The sequence below is a fragment of the Benincasa hispida genome, chromosome 1, assembly GCF_027475165.1.
Source record: "Benincasa hispida cultivar pf3 chromosome 1, pf3_genome.v1.1, whole genome shotgun sequence".
Lineage (NCBI taxonomy): Eukaryota > Viridiplantae > Streptophyta > Magnoliopsida > Cucurbitales > Cucurbitaceae > Benincasa > Benincasa hispida.
In genome coordinates this window covers 92,002,111-92,023,454 of record NC_143478.1, presented here as the reverse complement: position 1 = coordinate 92,023,454, position 21,344 = coordinate 92,002,111, and the positions used below count along the sequence as shown (strand labels likewise).

The 21,344-nt window shown below is 30.6% G+C and overlaps 1 protein-coding gene across 1 annotated transcript; it reads left to right on the top strand.

Annotated features, from left to right (window-relative positions):
* The first annotated feature begins 10,803 nt into the window (after nt 1–10,803).
* LOC120068126 (protein JINGUBANG-like) lies at nt 10,804–16,030 on the top strand. Its single transcript, XM_039019826.2, has 2 exons — nt 10,804–11,438; nt 15,230–16,030. The coding sequence occupies exons 1-2, from the start codon at nt 10,824–10,826 to the stop codon at nt 15,971–15,973; spliced, it is 1,359 nt and encodes a 452-aa protein (XP_038875754.2). The 5' UTR covers nt 10,804–10,823; the 3' UTR covers nt 15,974–16,030.
* Nucleotides 16,031–21,344: the final 5,314 nt, after the last annotated feature.

Sequence of the window (21,344 nt, the reverse complement as noted above, 5' to 3'; positions counted from 1 at the left end):
GAGCATCTTTATGTCTCAGCCCAAGGGATTCATAACCCAATGTCAGGAGAAAAAAGTTTGCAAGCTAAATCGATCATTTTAAGGTTTAAAGCAGACATCCAAATCTTGGAACATTAGATTTGATAATGCGATCAAATCTTTTGGTTTTGATCAGAATCTTGATAAACCTTGTATTTACAAGAAAATCATCAACAACAAAGTAGCTTTCTTGGTGTTTTATGTGGACGATATTCAACTAATTAGGAATGATATAGGGTACCTTACTAATATTAAAAAATGGCTAGCAGAATAATTCCAAATGAAAGATTTTGAAGAGGCACAATATGTTCTTGGGACCAAATTATTAGGGATCATAAGAACAGAACGTTGGCTTTGTCTCAAGCAACTTATATCAACAAAATGTTGACTAGATATTCGATGTAGAATTATAAGAATGGTTTATTACCTTTCAGGTATGGGGTTTACTTGTCTAAGGAACAATGTGTAACGGAAATTTTATATCTTTGTCATCATAAACTTGGTACGCAGTTTTCGATGTTGTCTAAATATAAACATGTGGACAAATATGGATAATGATGAATGTGAATCATGCAAGCTCATGTTGCTATAAACTTGTTGACTTGAAATGGAAATGGAATGTGGATGATGTGTTATGCTTATTCAGACTTTATGTGATACTACTTCTAGATGTATGTGTTATTAACTAAATGCTTGTAGTATGCTATGCGTTGTCACAAGTTTCCTTGCACTGAAACCAAGTATAATTCCAACGCAAGTTTCTCGAAGTGATCTGAGGTTGAACATAGGGATTGCTTAGTTAATGCATTACGTTCATGATATATGCGACTGGGGGTTTTTCAATTAATAAAAGTTGTGTTTATACAGGTATTTAAATTTGCGGTAAAGTAAAGTTGTGGTAATAAAATAAAGTGCGATAAAAGTAAACCTAAAGTATTATGATACAAGATACAGGATACATGACACATGATACTGAGTTTGAGACTGACTATGAAGATTATACAATGGGTCGTGTTATGCGGTGACAAGTCTTTATGTGTGAAACAGGAATAGAAAAGATAACTAGTATAAACATCGTAAGTTATTAATTGTGTTAAAAACATAACTACGGTCCCGCTTTCCCTTGGCGTACACCTCTTAGTGATCGGCCGTGTTCCCACATCTCTGTAGTAAAACAGAGATGAACGTAATGAATGCAATGTTGCTTCCATCTCTGGAAGTACTTCTCGCTTTAGTTAACACATTCTTCCAACCTTCTCTCGATAGGAGGAATGGCATCTTCACTTCTGCTCTCACAGTTGGAGATGCCGTCTAGCATGCTTTAGCTAAACATATTTATTTCCTTAACACAGATTAATTTACTTGTTAGATTCATGCTAATTACCAGGGGATTAAGAAAACATCGTGGAGAAAGCGAACTACGGATGAACGGAAATAGACAGAAAGATGGAGATGGAAATGATCATGACATTCAATACTAATATTTAGCGTCTGATACATGGTGTGAATGATAAACTAAGAAGATGAATACAATTGATGATAAAGAGATAGAAATAAATACAAAAGAGTACCAACATCTTGACACAGATCTGGACGGTGGATTTGTTTGCCAGCGTATGGAAGGGATGAAGAGAAGAGCTTCCCTCTCGGGCTTACTCGTCCGATAGAAGTGACCTTGGTACAGAGCTCCAACGGCGGGGATTGAAAGGATTTGCCCTGAGACTCACCTCTCGGCCTTGTCTCTTAAATCTTTCCGTATCTTCTTCGATCAGGCTCTTCAGACTAGTCTCTCTCTCAATATACAAATATCAAAATATGCCCGTATCAAGTATCTTTTCTCATAGAATTTTAGAGGCTATTTATAGGCTCAGTTTGACTCTCTGCAGTGTGGACCCCACTTTATTGTTATGGCGATTCCGAAAATGGTGGAGTGAATACTCCTTCTGTTACACGATCAATCCCATCAGAAATGCACAACGATCAGCTATACACGTGTCAGGATCCTTCGCAATTGCATTGCTCTTTTACATCTTCGATCGTGTGCCTGCATGCGGTGTTATTTTTGGTTAGAACATGCGGTTGAGATTGTATTAATCGCTTAGCACTTGATCGATTGTCGTATGCGCCGTCATTACGTTGATCGTCTATTCATTCCTGAATGATGGGCGCAATGCGACGTAGATGCGTTTTGAGCCATGAATGCATGCGGTGACTTGATTTCCTGCAAAACAGAATGGAAACATCCTTTTCTACCATCACAATGGTGTTAGTGGGTGTATTGACGACAATTTACAATTCTTGCATTTCTTAGCTAATTTCCATACAATTGACGCAACTTTCCTTTCTTTTGGCTGCAATATCTAAATAAAGCAGTATAAATAACTTGTATTTCTAAAAGTTATCACAATGTCCGAAGACACCTTAAGAAATTGAGGATATGAGACGTATTTCATATGTCTCAGTTGTGGGTAGCTTAATATATGTTATGCTCTGTACTAGGCCAAACATTTATTATATAGTGGGAATAGTCAATAGATACCAGTCCAATCCAGGGTTAGAAAAATGGACTATGGTTAAAAACATCCTCAAGTATCTTAGGAGAACAAAGGACTACATGCTGGTGTATGGAGCTAAGGATTTGATCCTTACGAAATACACCGACTCTGATTTTCAAACTGACAAAGATTATAGGAAATCCACGTCAAGATTATCGTTCACCCTAAATAAGGGAGCTATAGTATGGCATAGTATCAAACAAGGATACATTGCAAACTTCACTATGGAGGCTGGATATGTAGCTGCTTGTGAAACAGTAAAGGAAGTAGTTTGGCTCAGGAAGTTCCTAAGTGATTTGGAAATCATTCCAAAAATGGACTTGCCTATTACCTTATACAATAACAACAGTGGGGCAATAGTCAACTCTAAAGAGCCTCGCAACCACAAACAAAAAAATATATATTGGGAGAAAGTATCACCTGATATGGGAGATTATGCAACAAGAAGATGTGATCGTCATAAATGTCGCTTTGAAGCACAACATCACTGACCCGTTTGCGAAGGCTCTCTCGGCTATAGTGTTCGAGAGTCATGTAGAGAGTCTAGATCTGCAAGACATGTACATTGTATAATCTAGGGCAAGTGGAAGATGTGTAATGGGTATATGGATGCCCTAGTTTATTGTATTTATTTACCATTCTCACTGTTTTAGGGTTATTGATATTATGTACATCCCACTAACTAGGGTTTTAGTTCAAGTGGGAGTTTGTTGAGTTTTATGTCCTAAAACTCATAGATATTAAATGTAAATAAATGACTCTCATTAATAAAGAGTGTTATTTCAATAAGTGTTATTGATTGTGTTGTACGTGTTTTTTCTTAATAACCCTAAATCTAACAGACTAACATCCTAGGTTGTCTTATAAGTCTTGAATTGTATATGGAAACATATATGAATCAATATTCAAGATACAGCCTAAAAGGTCTATAGTATAGAGATAAGGTTAGGTACCTTATCTTGGTGTCACTTGGATACGACTCGCTTTGTATTTGATATAAACACATTGATCCAATGCGTTTGTGTAGGCGACATGCGAGTAGGGGTATCCTATGCAATGAGTTTACATAAGACTGAACCACGAAATAGTAACCGCTAGATGTGACTCCATTAAGTAGTTAGGTTTCTATTTCAATAGGATGACCTAGGCAATTTAATCTTAATCTTGAGTCTATTATGAACTCCTATTCACAAGGGATTGTGCTTCGATTTTTATGGGTGAGAGTGGTTAGTTTTTGGACTCAATATGCCTACCATTTTAGGGACAAGACCGAGTGTTGAGCTAAGAACATAATAATACAAAATGGATTTCACTCCTTCCTAACTTTAGGGTAAATAGATGAGTGTTCCCTTAAGTGGTGTTTTCGAGACTTGAACAAAGGGTCATACTCTCTCACTAGCCCGAGAGGAGTTTCTGTTTAATGGTTGGACCATAAACAGGTTGTTCATTATAGAAGCATTGGTACTTAAGGATAAAGAAGTAACCCAAGGGTAAAACAGTAATTTTGACCCAGATGATGTTACGAACACTTGTGAAGGACTAACTTACTATTATTCATCTATATCCGTGGACATATAAATATATCTACAGTGAGAAGAGTGTAGTTGTGGGTCTTCAATGGAGTGTACCCACAATTAATGAATATTGATTAATGCAGTTAATGAGTTTAGCCAATTAATCTCATATCGTTGGAGCTTCTGATCTGTTGGTCCATTAGGTCCTCTTCCTAGTTTGTAAAGGGAATTGAGATACTTATGTCTTGAATTGAGTTTGAAATGTTCAATTCACTTAGAGAAATAGTATAATGTATAATGATACATTATAATATAAAGTTTAAATTTTATCTAAACTTTATAATATAAATTTAATTTTGGATATGATTCAAAATTAATTTATAGGAGAATTAAATATTTGAAGGAGTTCAAATATTAATTGAATATGAATTGGATTCATATTAAAACTATAGGTTAAAATTAATGCATATTAGATGCACATTAAAACTATAAGTTGTGAGAGAAAACAATTGAATATGATTCAAATGTAGGCTAAATTAAATATTTGATATTTAATTTAGTAATTATTTAATTTGAGAATTAACTAATTATTTAATTTAATTAATTTAATTTAACTAAATTAATTGAATTAAAACTATAGGTTATATGAGAGATGTTTCATTTAAATATGATTTAAATGAAATCATTAATTAAATTAGATTTAATTAATTATTTATTATTTTAATTAATTAAATAAATTAAATAAAGAGAAATTCTTATAAATAGAAAAATCTCAAAAATATTTACAATTTATAGCAAAAAGTTCCAAACACACTTTTTATATTTGTACTTTTGTGAACATTTTGCTATAAAATGTAAATATTTTTATATTTAAAAGGAACCCTTAAATAAATCATATAACTCATTAGTTTAATTAATTAAATCAGATAACTCCCACGTAGGAGAGTTATCTGAAACGTGGGCTATCCCATGTTTCCTCTTTCTCCCTCATTTGGTTTTAAAACCTTCCCAATGTATGTTTTGAAGTTGATATGGCTTCTCTTCACAGCATTGTTTTGTACCCCCAAAAACTCTAAAAAAATTCTACTTTCCTTATCCCTTATATTGTTTTGGTTCCCACAAATCAATATCATAGGATTCTCAAAAAATAGGAAGGTAGCCCATTGGTGGTATTCTTGATTACAATCCCAAAGGAGAATTGGCCTTTTCGTTTGAGTAGTCAACGAGAGTAAGGTTTCTTTTCTTTTCCCTGTAGGATTGATTTTCTTTTTTGTTAAATGCATTCTTAACTCAGGGTTTTATAGTAGGTTTAATTTTCTTAAATCTTTGTGATTTATTTTGTTGTTTCTTAGTGTACTCGGTATTTCGTTTCTAAATTAATTTTGAGAAAGGTTCTGATTGATTCCGCTGCACTGAGGCTTTTATCCCTACAACCCACGTACAGTTTAAGAATCATAAGATAACCTAGGATGTTAGTTTATTAGATTTAGGACTATTAAGACCAAACGAATACAACACAATCAATAACACTTATTGAAATAACATCAATAACTCTTTATTAATAACAACTAATTATTTACATTTTCTATCTACGAGTTTTAGGGCCATCCAATATTCACTTATATACTCATGAAAAATCCTTACAAAATATCACATATTTTATAGCTTAGACACAATATCTTAAATTACCATCAATGTCTACAAGCTTCCTAAATAATAAATTTTGCATATTATCATACTACCAACAAGCTAGGTGATAATTAACACAACATTATAGGACCCTACTCAATTAAAAGTAATAACAAAACTTTTCTATTTTATAGAATTAATGGCCAAACATAATATGACAATTTATGACATTAATAATACATAAACTTTGTCAAATATATCACATGGAATATTATTTCATTCATGTTAGCATGATAATTAGACTTATTCAAAATTGATCAAAATAGCATCCCATTAATAATAATTATCAATAATATTATTATTTCTTATCGCACTTGTCATAAACAATTTGTTACTCTTTAAATATTCAAATATTATCATGGTTAATTATAACAATTAAATAAAATTGTCAAATTCTCATACCAAATGTAAAAATTGAATTTGTGGAACAAACTGATAAATTACACGAGCTAGCTATACCAACACATACCACACCAACCACCACCGAATCAATCAAGAACAAACTCTGCCCAACATATCAACAAATAGATTGCATTCCAACAAATCAACAATCAACACCTCAATCAATGGAATGATGTACAATTTCTTGCCAAATTTATGAAAATCTTATAAATCTTAGTTGAATTTTGTTTAGTGTATATATAAATACAGAAGAAAGAATAATTCCCAAGCAAGCCAAGCTGAAGATAAAGGCAACTACTATATCATGTAACTGTAGCAGACTTGTATCACTAACCTCATACTTAGGTTTCGATGCACAATTTGGTAACTGTTGGGCCTACTTCTTGATGTAAGTTTGAAATAAGCCCAAATGATGAATGAATTGTGTGGCCCTTCTTGTCGATCCAATTCATGAGTCCAGTATTTTGCTCCAAATGAATTTTAGTTTGGTAGAATGCTTGGCTATCAATTGTCCACGAACTTCCAGCTGATGTGCTCCACGTGGTTTGCTCCACTACTCTTTTCCTGATGGAAGTGAAAGAAAATTTTCTCTGATGGGTGATTATTCATAAATTAATTTCCTTTCTCTCTCTTGCTCTCTTGTTCTTTGTCTTTTCGATTTCTTCAGAACTTTTTCTAACCCTAATGTCTCTGTTTGATTTTGTGCGACTGCTCGAGTAAACGATGAAGAACAAATGCATGCAATCGTATAGACAAAGGGAAGAAAAGAAGAAGAACACAACGATATACATGGTTCGGCTTAATGTTACCTAGATCCATGGGAAGGAGGGCGATCTTTATTGAGAGCTAAGTCACAGATTTTTTCTTTTACAAATTTCAAGTCTTCTTAAAGCTATTGTAATTATATGCTACGAAATTTGTAAATGATGAGTATTTATATTAATTTTACTGATACAAGTAGTTACAATAGCAGACAGTAAAAGTTTAAGAAATGTGAAATAGTTCTTGAATATTGAATGTTTGAGCTTATATTCTTAGTAACCAAAACCATATTCGATTGATATGATGTAATCTCAAAATAAGACGTTTTAGTGAGAAAACATGAATCAAGAGCTACATGCAATGCATGACTAAAGGAAAATTGATTATTAATCTGAACTTCAATAATCTCATTCTCTTGACATCCAAATTCCATTCAATAGTATATCAATATTTTCTATTTTCTATATCCTAGTTTCAGTGCAATGACCTAACACTATTGAAATAGTGATAGCCTTTTATGTTCTTGCATATGTATCTTGATTTTTATATGACTTAACTATACATGCATTATTGGCACCTATTCATATAGAAGCTCATGATACTATTCTCAAAATTTCACATTTCAACAAAATTCTATGCCAAATCACAAATTATTCTAACACTAGAGGCAACTAAGTTAAAGAGTTCATCAACTCCATCTTAGAAAAAAAAAACATCCAAGGTATAGGGTATAAACATTACCAAACACTAGCAACATCCAATTGGAGTTTCATCAAATTCCTTTAGATCCTCTATAAATCCATATGTGAAGGCCTCCCGTCATAAGCTTCTTGATTATGGGAAGTATTGAAGATAGTGCATCATTTCAAAATATGATGTTATCACTATAATCCAACAAACAAGGATCTTATCCCATCAACCTCTTGTGCCATCCTTCATTATTATCGAAGAGGACCTTTTTGGATTTGATCGATATTTGAAATAGAATGGAAACTATCTTGCTTTCAAATTGTTAGAATCGAATGTCAATCATTGTGCTGTAGATAAACTCACTGCCTTGAAAGCAAGATCGGCGCAACCTCCATGCTAAATCACCAAAGCCAGTTGTCCCAATCTTTGATGTGCATTTGTCAGAGAATGGATTGGAATCAATGTTTAAAATGCTTAGAAGATAATAGATCTAGAGAGGATAATATGAGGAAGAAGAAAAGGCAAAATCTTCTTCCTCTTTTTTTTTTCAAAAACTAAGAACCTTTTTAAAGAAAAAAATAATTGAAAAATAAAAGTCGTTTTTAGAATTAATTGAAGAATTAAATAAAAACTATTTTACAAGTAATTGAGAATTAAATTTTCACTAATTAATTCTTAGAATTAATTTAAATAAACGTTTACAAAACTGTTAAAAACTCTTTTTTCCTTTGCTACGAGCGAAAACTCTAAACAACCAAATAATCTAGCCTTTTTGTGTGAGGATTAGAAGTTAAGTGGTTGGATATCCATTTTCTCTTATCAAGCAGAGATCAAATCCTTTCTCTCTTCTTATGGACTGTGAGTTCAGTTTCTTTTTCCCATAATTATGACGTAAGATCCTAACATTCTATACCTCCTCCATAGACTTTCCTAAATCTACAGTCTTATAGTTAATCGACAATGATAATCAAGCATCTCATTGATAATTATTTATAAAAAAAAAAGGGGGGGGAAACATTACACTAGTGTTTGGCTGGCTCTCAAAACCTAGTCCATATTTGAGGGAGGATTTGTGCCAAACCCATGATTAATTATAGAAAGAGAGAATTAAATCAATGGCCAACCTTTTAAGTCAACATATGGTTTAAACATATACTTTTGATAAAAGACGTGAAAATATCGAGTTCTCCATCTTCTCTTCTAAATAAATAGTGTATTTTGGAATAATTTTTTTAAGTATTTAGTTTAAAAAAAAAAGATCATTTTGGAAAAAGAAAATCGAAAACAACTCAAAATGAATTTTGAAATAAATTGATATAGGATAAACACTTAAAACAACCTTTAGAAAAATGAATTTTGAGTGCTTAATAGTTAATCTCTCCATAATTCCTTACTTCACTATGTTGTCGTGCCTACCAGTGTTCTTCACTGGCCACCTTTGGCGACCATCATCGACAACCTACTTCGACGATCATTACTAATGGTAAAGTCTAACGACCTCCACGATGGCCATTTTCAGTAACCACCACTGTTGGCTACCTCTGACGGCCACTCCGACAACTATCATCGATAAACTCTAGCGACCGGAGTCGACCAACACTTCCGAAGACTATCATTGGCCACCACCTCCGACTACTGCCACAGGCAATCTCTGGTCACCACTTTCGACCAACTTCGACGATCATTATTTTAGGTTATTAATTCATAGTATTTTATAGTATTTGTCATTTAAAGTAATTGTGACATTAACAAAAAGAATACATTTAGTATATAATAAACCTAAAAAATTTGTATGCATAAAAACTTTTGAGGAAGTGTTGTTAAATACGTGCATCCTTTTATTTTAAGATTTTTTTTTATCAAAAGTATTTAAATAAAAATAAATTTTTGAATAACATGTTTTCAAAGCATTCCAACCTAGCTCAAAGGAAATAAATGTTTGGTAAATATTAAAATTAAAAGGATAAAATAGAAAATTTGATAGTTAGAAAATGTAGGAGATTTTTAGAAAGATAATCTCACAAATTACTTTTCTTATATTTTAGAGAACATTGAAAAGAGGGGTTTGTATTAAATTACACATAAATATAAAATTTATATTTGTTTTACAATTTTCAATACTTTGTTATATAATAAGTTATTCTAAGACATCTTCTTTATCTACGAACAACAATTTTCTTTTTCGAGTATTGTCTTTTACTTTTTCTTCTATTTTTCTTTTTATATATAGTTTCATTTAGAATATAGTTAATTAATTAATTAATTATATTAATAGTAATTTTAAAAAGTTAATATAAATATTTCTTTTAATAAATCAATAATAATTTATTAAAATATTTACTTATTTTATTTTAACAATAAAAAATTTATTGAATAAATGTAGTTACTTATTTACATAAATTATTCATTAATTAGCTAGCAATATCTTAAATATATTTAGTAAACTAAGATTAATTAAATTTAGTCAATACAAAAATTCATTTTTTTAATAATAATAATTTATTACTTATTATTATATTGTATAATCGAATAATTATTTAGTGAGATTAATTTAAATAGATCTTTCATTATGAACGTGGGATCATTATTGATTATTATTGACCTCGAGATTTGAGATTCGATTCTCCCACCCCACATTTTAATTACAATACATTTAAAAAAGCGTGGGATCATTATTAATTATTTATAATCAGTTAATTTTTTATTGTGATTAATTTTTGTTACTTCATTAGTTATTAACATATCATATTTAAAAAAAAGAATTCCATTATTGTTTATTAATATTCTTTATTAACCTATTATATTGTTATCTCATTTTTTCTCTTTCTATAATATATTGTTTATTAAAATATATTTTCTTATATTATTTAATTAAAATTAAAATTACTAACGTTGAAGTTAATTAATTATAAATTGAGACTCGTAACCACTTTAAAACTCCTACAAAATCAACTCCAAAAGCAAGTTTTTGCATTATGAGACATTGAGAGCCGTCTTTAAGAAAATGGAGAGAATCAAGTTGCAAGGGGCAAATTTAAGTTGAAGCACGTTTTGTAGTGACATGACAACATAGAAAAAAGAAACCCCTCATTTAATCCTCTCCTAAATTTCACATCTTTAGAAAAAGAAAATTTGCAATTACACATTTCATTTCATTACAATACACCCCATCACTAAAAAGAGAGAGAACAGAATGGCCTCTCTAAACTCACCGGATTCCTCTCCTCCAAACATCTCCTTCTCCATCAAAGAAACCAGAAAAACAACCACCACCACCACCTCCTCCTCCACCGAAAACGCTGCCAGCCACCGATTTTACCGGAGCATTTCCACCAAAGAACCTTCCTTTTCTCAATTCCCCTTCACCCCTCCTCACCTCAACAACTGCCCTTCTCTCCCTCAAAGCTTCCACAACTCCCCTACCTCCTCCCCACTCCACCCGGCCGCCACGGCAGCTAAGCTCACTGACATCTTGATTTCTCATCGTTGTGTGTCTTCCGTCTTAAAAAAAGACGGACAGATCTTATCCATTGCCATATTTAATGAAATTTTATATACTGGCTCTGATACCAATTTAATAAGGATTTGGAAACTGCCCGACTTTATCGAGTGCGGGCAGCTTAAAACAAAGACTTCCATGGCGGTGGCCTTGCAGGCTTCTCATGATAAAGTTTATGCGGCATATAGTGATTGTAAGATTCGTGTTTGGCGGCGGAGTTGGAACAGAGGCCTCAAACATTTCCGCCTTGCCACTATTCCGGCCACCGGAAGTTATGTCCGAAGTTACATTTCAGGGAAGGACAAAATGGTAACTCGATCTTTCTTTTGCATCTAAACTATATATATCTATATATATAACAGAGAAAGAAAACTAATAAAGAAGCTGGTCCAAATTGATCAAAATAGAAGGTTGACATATATGGTGAACGTAATAAAACTTCTAATTTTTAATTTTGAACAAATTAAGATATATAGTTAATTTGTTATAGAGTTGGAGTTTTGTGTTTTTAAACTTTTTCTAAACAGTATTAAGCTTGTTTATTTATCGTTTTTTTTTCCTTTTTGGTTTTTTGCTTTATTAAATTGTTAGATAAGTTTTAGAAATATACTTGGCCAAATTTCAAAAACAGCAAATTGGAACTAAAGACACCGTAAGCCACTTCTTCTAATTTTTAGTTTTAAAAGGTTGGGTGAGTTTTTTGTTTTCATTCTAAGAGTATATTAAGAAAATTGAAATATGTTATAAGAGCATAGTTTTTTTTAATATTCAAAATGGAAATGATTTGTTTTTTTTTTTTTTTTTTTTTTTGGCAAAGGAAATCTTGTAATGACAAAAGGTTAGTTTAAACAGTTAGTTGGAATTACAGTTTTTTTCCCCTTTTGTAATAGATTATGAATACATTATTGTTCATTAACATGCAATACTTTTTTAAAAAATAGTAATAACAAGGGATATAAAATTATATAATTTCTAACACTCCTACAAATAGAAGTATCTTTTGTGAGATGTGTGTGTATGGCGACCTTAAACTCGTAAAATAATTTATTTATTTATTAGTAGAACTCATATACACTTTATTGAATCCAATAAATAATTACAATAAATACTGGGTGATGCATTCTTTATGACCATTATTGCATTGGACATATTTTTAGTTGAGCTACTCAATATACCCTTTATTAGTATATTAAAGTAATATATTTAAGAATAATTATTTTAAATAATAAAATTGTTAAAAATATTTTTTAGTAAAATTTCACTTTCTCTCATTGGTAAATCGCAATATATATCTATCAATAGGTGATAAACCGCGATAAACATCTATTAATATGATATCGCGTCTATAGTTGATATTTAGTGACATTTTATTATATTTATAAATAAATTAGTTCATTTTCCTGTCATGGAAAATAGTCCTACATTTAATAATAATGTTTCTTGATTTTACTGGTTACATTCTTTCTCTTTTTTATTATTTATTTTTTTTTCTTTTCACCATGATCTTCATTATTTTAAAGAGGTCTTTTTAAATATAAAAAATATTCAAAAATATTTATATTTTATAGCAACAAATTCCAAAAGCACAAACACTTTTGAAACTTTTTGTTATAAAGTGTAAATATTTTTAGAATTTTCCTATTTTGGGGTCTTTTTAAATATAAAAAATATTTAAAAACATTTATATTTTATAGCAAAAAATTCCAAAAGCACAATCACTTTTTAAAATAATTATATCTCATTTCTGAAAACAAAAAATACACCATATCTAGTAGCAAAAACTAGAATTTTTTAAAATTATTTTTTGAATTTTAATAAATACTTCCGACGAGCGCAAGATAAAACAAACTTAAAAATATTATTTCATGATATCACTTTATTTAAAAGAAAACCGACATATATCAAGAAAAAGTTTGAGAATGATTTTAAAATTGTTAAAATTATTTGTCATGTTTGAAATTATTTCAAAATATATTTTAGTAATCATTTAAAATTAACTAAATGTATGAAGATTTACACTTTTAAACACAATTTTTATATAATGACAAATTGATTTTGGATGGTTGACGAACTATGTTTCGAGCACCTTTTTGAACATGACAAAATCATCGTAACTATTTCAAAACTCATTAAAATATTTCTAATCTTTTTATGAGTTGCATGCTTAAAATCTCAAATTAATGGTTATGTATAAACTAAAATTCTAAACTTCGACACAATTTAGACCATTAAGTGGGATTTTGTTTTACAATAGTTGTTAATGCACAATTTCCAAGTACACGAATACTTTTTTAAACAAGGATCAAAATAAATAAGATTAAAGGCAAAGGAAGAGAGAAATGTTGGAATCAAATAGATAGTTGCGATTTTTCATTAAAGTTACTGGTTTGTAATCTTATCGATTTTCTATATTTTTTATCTGCTTATTTGGAAAAAATTACATGAAAAATAATTAGAAATTAATGTTATAAGGGTCTAAAATAATTCACCAATCAAAAGGCCCTTCCTTTTTAAGTGTGCAAGTAGGAATTTGTTGAGTTTTATACTCTAAAACTCGTAGATAGTAAATATAAATAATTGACGGTCATCAATAAAGAGTTATCCATGTTATTTCAATAAGTGTTATTGATTGTGTTGTACGTGTTTTGTCTTAATAACCCTAAATCCCAATATACTAACATCCTAGACTCTCTTAAACTGTATGTGAAGACATACATATATCAATGTTCAAGATACAGCCTAAGGGTTTATAGTATAGGGATAAGGTTGAGTACCTTATCCTGATGAAACTGTGGATACGACCCACTTTGTATTTGACACAAACGCAATGATCCAATGCGTTCGTGTAGGCGACATGCAAGTAGGGGTATCCTATCCAATAAGTTTACATAAGGGTAATTATTTTAAATGGTAAAATTGTTGAAATTTTTTTAAATATAGCAAAATATCATTTTCTATCGGTGATAGACCACGATAGACATCTATAAGTGGGTCAGAGATGGACCGCGATAAACATCTATTAATTTAATATATGTCTATCGTGGTTTATCATGTCTGTCGTTAATATTTGTACACCAATTATTAATTTGAAGTTTGAATTGATACACCTTACAAATTTAGAGTATATATCCTAAAACTTTATAATATTTCTATTTTTTTTTTTTTTTTTTGTTAAAACAACTATACTTTCCGAATTTAGAGTTTTTTTTCTAAGATAAAAAGAATAGGCCAGGTGAAAAAGTAAAAATATTTTGAGAGTTGAGTGACTATCTATTTAGGTTATTGAAGTCCTCTTAACTTTTCACCACAATACAAAAGGGTTGGACATTATGGCATAATAATTATACTACGATACTTCTTTTTCAAAATATATATATACTATGATACTAATTTATCTTAAGACGATAGATTAATGTATGTTATTTGTTATTATGGATTTCTTTTCTATATTTTATATATTTATAATTACCTTTTTATTAGACTCAAGCTTTTTATATATATATAATTTATCATTATTTCTCCTTTAAGAATATATGGATGCAAGAATCAAACTTATCTCAAAGTTGGTGTACAAATTTTATGACAATTGAACTATGCTCATTTTGACAAATTTATTTTTATTTTTACTTTTTAAATTATTATTATTATAATATAAAAACATAATTATTATTTAAATTATGGGAATGAACTCGAGTGAAGGTGAAATTACAAGTTTAATGTATGAACTCTTAATTTGTGTTTGTTTGATCTATGAACTTTCAAAATAAGTGATAATTTAATCTCTAAATTTTCAATTTTGTATTAGATGCATGATGATATATAAATTTAAAATTAAAAAAATTAATTCAAGTATTAGATATATATTTCAATCTATTATATTTAAGAATAAAATTTAGATGATGCATCTTATTCTTATCATCCAAACACAACATTTAAAATATTTTAAGAACTAAGTAAAAACGATTTTTTTTACTAACTATGATGGAACAATTTGATGCGGATCTTTTTATATCTATTTGGCCGGTAAATTTTTTATTTTTTTTTCAAAATGTCAAAGTTCATACAATAATCAAATTTGTAATTTTATGATTACATTTCAGTTGAAGCACATGGGTCCAATAACTTCACTAGCGATCAACATTTCCGACGACGTTCTATACTCATCATCACTCGACAAATCAGTAAAAATTTGGCGAATCTCCGATTTCAAATGCATAGAAACAATCCAAGCCCATTCCGAGCCAATCAACGCCATCATTGCCGCCGACGACGGCCTTCTCTACACCGCCTCCGACGACGCTACCATTAAGGTCTGGCGGCGCAACTTCTCCCGCAGCGATCACCCTCCTCACTCCCTCGTCGTCACCCTCCCAGCCAAATTCTCTCCGGTCAAAACACTCACCCTCGCCACCAACTCCGGCCTCATCTACGGCGGTTGCAGTGACGGCTACCTCCACTTCTGGCTCAAAGGCTGGTTCTCCGGCCAGCTCCAATACGGCGGCGCTTTGCAAGGCCACACCCATGCGGTCATGTGTTTGGCCACCGTTGGAAAGTACGTGGTCAGTGGCTCCGCTGATTCCACGTGTCGCGTGTGGGCCAGGGATGAGGTAGATTGTCAGGTGCACACGTGTCTGGCGGTGTTGGTTGGCCACCGGGGCCCGGTGAGATGCGTGGCGGTGTTTTCTGGCTCCGGTTCTGAGGAGGTGGCGGAGGAGGACGACGGCGGCTGCACCATCTGTAGCGGAAGCCTCGACGGCGTTCTTAAAGTTTGGCGCGTGACGTGCACGGAAAACGAAACGCGTAACCGGGCTTTGCAGAATGAGACTGACTATTTTAATTTGTAGAGGAAGAGCTAAAGAGCTAACTTTAGTTAATTAATTATTAAGTTAAAATTGAGCTTCTGATTGTTATGCACTTGCACTCAGTTGATTCTTGTCTCATAGGTGTTGTACTAAAAAAAAAAAAAGAAAAAAAGAGTAAATTGATTGTTAATTATAAGGAATCCTCTAATTAGTAAATTATATGGAAATTTTTATTAACCTTTTTTTTTTTAAGTTAGATGTGATTCGTATTTCTTAAATACAAATCACACCTAAACTTGTATTTCTTAAAAGATAATTGTACAATATTTCTGTATTTCCTCATTATTTTTATGAAAATTATTTTCACTTTTTGGCTAAATTTTGAAAATAAAAAAATTAAATATATTTGAATGTAAAGCCATGCAATAATAGAAATGAGTCAATCAGTGAATCAGCCTATGCAGATATCATCTTAAATCAACTATTGATCCAAAGGTTAATAAGTGAAGGTAGATTTATATATCATCTAACATACAACTTTAATGTATAAATTTATATTACTTTTTTCAAAGAAAAAAGAAATATAACTTAATTATCTATATGGTGTTTGCTCACTAACACGAGTTGGGTTGGGTTGGTAAAAATTACTAACTCAATGTTTGGTCTACCAAGTTTAAATGTTAGTGGAGTTGAGTTGGTTATTTTAACCAACTCACTCAAACTCACCCAACTCTTTTTCCTTCCAATATGTTCAATGGCTTCACTCATTGGCCGCCATCGGAAACTCTCGTTGCCACACTCTGATGACTAACTTTGATGACCACTTTCACAATGGTTAGTTGGCATTTTGGCCTTTAATCTCAAATTAATTGATTTTAATTAATTAATTAATATTTTGATTATAACAAACTTAATTTTGTTTTCTAATAATTTTAATATTTTGAATAGTTCATAGCGTAGAGCTCAGAGCAACAATTCTGACGCCTATTGAATTACCCAAATTAAAGTTCAAACAAATAAGATACTGTTGGGATTTATGCCCTAAAGCCTCATAATTATTAGTTGATTAATTAAATTATTAATTATGCAATATTAAATTTCATTAACCGAAAAAATGCAAGGTTATTACATGAAGTCTTGAGCATGCATGTAGTTGTCATATAGATGGATCATATTCAAGAAATAACCTAAAATGTCTATAGTATATAGATAATGTGACATTATGGATATGATCCACTTTAACCGTTCATGTGGAAACATGTGAGCGGAGGTATCCTATACAAAGAGTTCGTATAAGATCAGACTGAGAAATATTTAATATCTCTTTGTAAATCCGTTAATCAATGAGATTAATATTTCATATTATGATTATGTGCGACTCCATCTTAATCCTAATTTATGAACTCTTGTGAGGTTGGTCCTTTGATTTACATGGGTGAGAGTGACCTAAGTTGCCAACTCAAACAACCTACCAATTTGAAGAATTGGCTAAATAGGGAGTTGGGAACATAATTTCATAAAATGTACTTCATCCCTTCCCGCATAGGGTAAGTAGGTTCTCTTAAGTTCTAATTTCATATCTTGAACAAGAGATCTCACCCTCTCACTAGCACGAGTGAAACTTAATTTATGATTGGACCATAAACAAATTGTTCATTAGAGGAATCAGTGGTACTTAAGGAAAATATGTAATTACAGGGATAAAACGGATATTTGACCTAGCTGTAATTAAGAACAACTCGTGAAGGATCGATTTGCTTATATTGATTATATTCATAGACACAATTTGTCTTGCAGTGCATAAGAGTTTAACTACGGGTCTATAGTGGTTTGCCTTATGGTTAATGAATGAAAGTTAATTTAATTAAAAAGTTTAACTAATTAATGTTGCATAATTGGAGTTTATAATCTGTAGGTCCATAAAATCTTTTGTTAGTTCACTGCAGACCAACGAGGATCAACTATGCTAAAAGAGAAATTTGAAATGTTCAAATTTAGGAGGGAAATATTAATTGTATTTAATACAATTAATTACATGATTTATTATAAAATTTATTTGAATGAAATTCAAATTATAATTTTATAATATGAAAAATCAATTTATTTGAATATGATTCAAACAATTAATTATTTATTTTGTGAGATCCATATAAATAAATAAATTATTTAATTTGAATAATATTCGAATAAAAAATGCAATGAGATAATTAATTTATTTGAATATGATTCAAATAATTAATTATTTGGATGTGATCCATATAATTAAGTTATTTAATTTAAATAAGATTTGAATTAAATAATTGGAGGAAGAATCCATTAATTTGAATTGGATTCAAATAATTAATTATTTAATTTGAATAAGATTCAAATTAAAGATTCTGCAAATTTAAATTAAATAAATATTTAATAAATATTTAAATATTGTTCAAATAGTTTAAACAATTTAATATGAGATATTATTTGGAAGATATTATTAAATATTCAAATTAAATATCTCGGCAAAGATTATCTCAATAGGATTAGGAGTAATCCATAGAGTTCTATTTCTATAAATGGGAGCATTCATAAAACTTTAATCTCTATGATTATTCTAAAACTCTCCCTCTAATATTTCTCCAAATTTTCTTAGGAAAGTTATAAGAAAATTCTTCTTCCCATTCTATCTATTCTTTCAAGAAGCGGTTCCCAGAAACTAGATTTTTACCAAAGTCATAACAAGGAAGGCCTCGTGGAAAGGAAGATTTCGAGGAAGAGATTACTGATTCGAGAAGAAGAATTTGCTGCATTTGTGGATCGGCAAAGGTCCTTAACCTTCTTCTAGTTTTTGTGTATTTTTTTTAATTATTTTAAAAACTCAAATAATGCAATTGTAGGGATCGAATCTCGAGCAAAAGCATTAGGATCGTCTTGCATTCGATTTTTCCATTTTATAAGAAATAAAAACAAGTTAAAAGTGGATAAAAGGATAAACAACATACTTAGCATGCTTTATAAAGGGAGAAACAAAGGGATGAACAATTCTTACCTTTGTAAACTCCCAAGCTCCTCGAAATTCTTCTTGTTCTTCACACGAACGTCTCCTCGATGATCTTCGACACTTCCATGAGAATAACCTTGTTATTCCCTAGGATTTTAAGAGTTGAATGAGTGGTCTCCAATCCTTGGAAGAGGAAGAGGTAGAGAGATTGTAGAGAGAGTGTAGGGAGGAAATAATTTGGTAGCTAGGATATGATTTTCACAAAATCAAAAGCTTGCCCTAAATGAGCTAATAAGATAAATTTATATGAAAAAAAGGTTTACCCCTTCTCCAGGTAATTCCCTTTTTACCCTTAATGTCAATTAACTAAATAACCCTTATTTAATTAATTGGCACATCTATTAAATAACCATATATTAAATCTAATTTAATATATATGGTTAATTTGTTAATATATATAAACATCACATGTTTATATTCTTCCATCTCTCTATCATTTCTTAATCAATCGATTAACCATTAATTAATCGATTAAGTAACTATATTAAATCATATTTAATATAGAGTTAATTAACATATAAATATCATGTATTTATATGTATACATCTCCTCAGGAATCCAATTCATATAACTCTAATATTTGATTCTCTCATTCAAATATATCTCTCTTATATAATTTGAATTATAGGTCACATCTATAATTAATTATATATTTTTCACATCATATACAATTTCCTTAATTGATTTGAACAATTCAAATAATTTCTCATTCATATCATTTAGTGAACTAACAAGGGTACCTGATGGACCTTCAGATTAGAAACTCCAATGATATAAGATTAATTGGCTAAACTCATTAACCAAATTAATTAATATTCGTTAACTATGGATACACTCCACTTAAGACCCACAACTGCACTCTTCTCACGGTAGATATATTTCTGTGTCCACAGATATAGACTAATAACAACAAGTTAGTCCTTCATGAAGGTTCATAACACCAACTAGGTCAAATTGCCATTTTACCTGGGCCAAATTACCGTTTTACCCTTGGGTTCCCTCTATATAAGTACTAGTGTTTCTCTAGTGAACAACCTGTTTATGGTCCAATCGTTAAACAGAAACCCTTATCGAGCCAGTGAGAGGGTATAGGGGTAGGGCCTTTTGTTCAAGTCTCGGAGATACCACTTAAGTGAACACTCATCTACTTATCCTAGAGTCGGAAATGAGTAAATTATATCTTGTATTATTATGATCCCAACTCCCTACTCTAGGATCGGTATGACAACTCTAGAGGGGTGAATAGGGCCTATTAAAACTAATGAAAACTTTTTACTAATGTGAGCCCAATTAAGCAAACGAATACAATTTTAAGTAATAAGTAATTTAAACAATAAATTCATGGAAATAACATCACTTTGAATTAAGCATGAAAATAAGAATCACAATTTAAATTACTCTATTTAATTATAACAAAAAGATCGGTAATGAATATAGAAAACTTAAACTACCAATCAAAACAAATCAAAATGAACAATTAATCTAAAGAACAAATATTGCAACTAGTTTAATGTAATAAACAATAATAACACATTTATTGCAAAATTAAAGTAATATAAGGATAGACAAATTGACGCCGGTAATTTTATAGTAGTTTGACACAACCGGTCTACATCCACTCCCCAAGCTCCTCTTGGGTATGTCACTACGAACTTGACTTTTTCTACGATTTAAAGTCGAATCACTACAATGTTACTCTTACGGGTCCAAGAATAAACCCGATCCTTTCAACGGTTGAGGATAAAACCGTTACAAAACTCTTGTTATGAGTTCAAGAGTAATCTTTTACAAAGATTTAGAAATGAAGAACAAGATGAGAAAAATTCTCTAAAAGAGTTGATTTACAAATTGTAACATATAACAAATCAATTCTTACAATACATAAATCTCTCTCAAGAATAAGATGAAACGAACAAAAATTAAAGTTTAGAGAGAGAAACAATGGAAGCTTTGTATTTTTAGAGAGGATTGAAAATTATAAAAATTATTATAAACATTTGGAGAATAATATGAGTTTAAATAAAGAGGAAAAATTGTTGGAAATCACATTTAATTTGGGCTATTGGATCTTGGAAAAAAAAATTGAACGGTGAAGATTTAAACCTAACTATTAGACACAAACATAATATATATATATATATATATATATTAAATCATTTTCTTTTAAAACCCAACAAAAAGTAAAAGTTTATCATGTGTCAAACAAACCGTTGGACACATACATAAAATAATATTAAATTTATTTTCTTTTTAAATTCATTTTCATTTTCAACCAATCCAAAAATCAAGAGCCCACCATGTGTCGTTCCTCCAATGCTCCAAGTGACATCTTTCAATTGATCCATTTTGATGAAAAAAAAACTATGTCATGTCATC

What these genes read in the sequence shown, in the direction of transcription:
- LOC120068126 (XM_039019826.2), top strand. Translation starts at nt 10,824, where the DNA reads ATGGCCTCTCTAAACTCACCGGATTCCTCTCCTCCAAACATCTCCTTC. An exon ending in TTTCAGGGAAGGACAAAATG is followed by an intron (nt 11,439 to 15,229) that starts GTAACTCGATCT and finishes ATTACATTTCAG; the next exon opens with TTGAAGCACATGGGTCCAAT.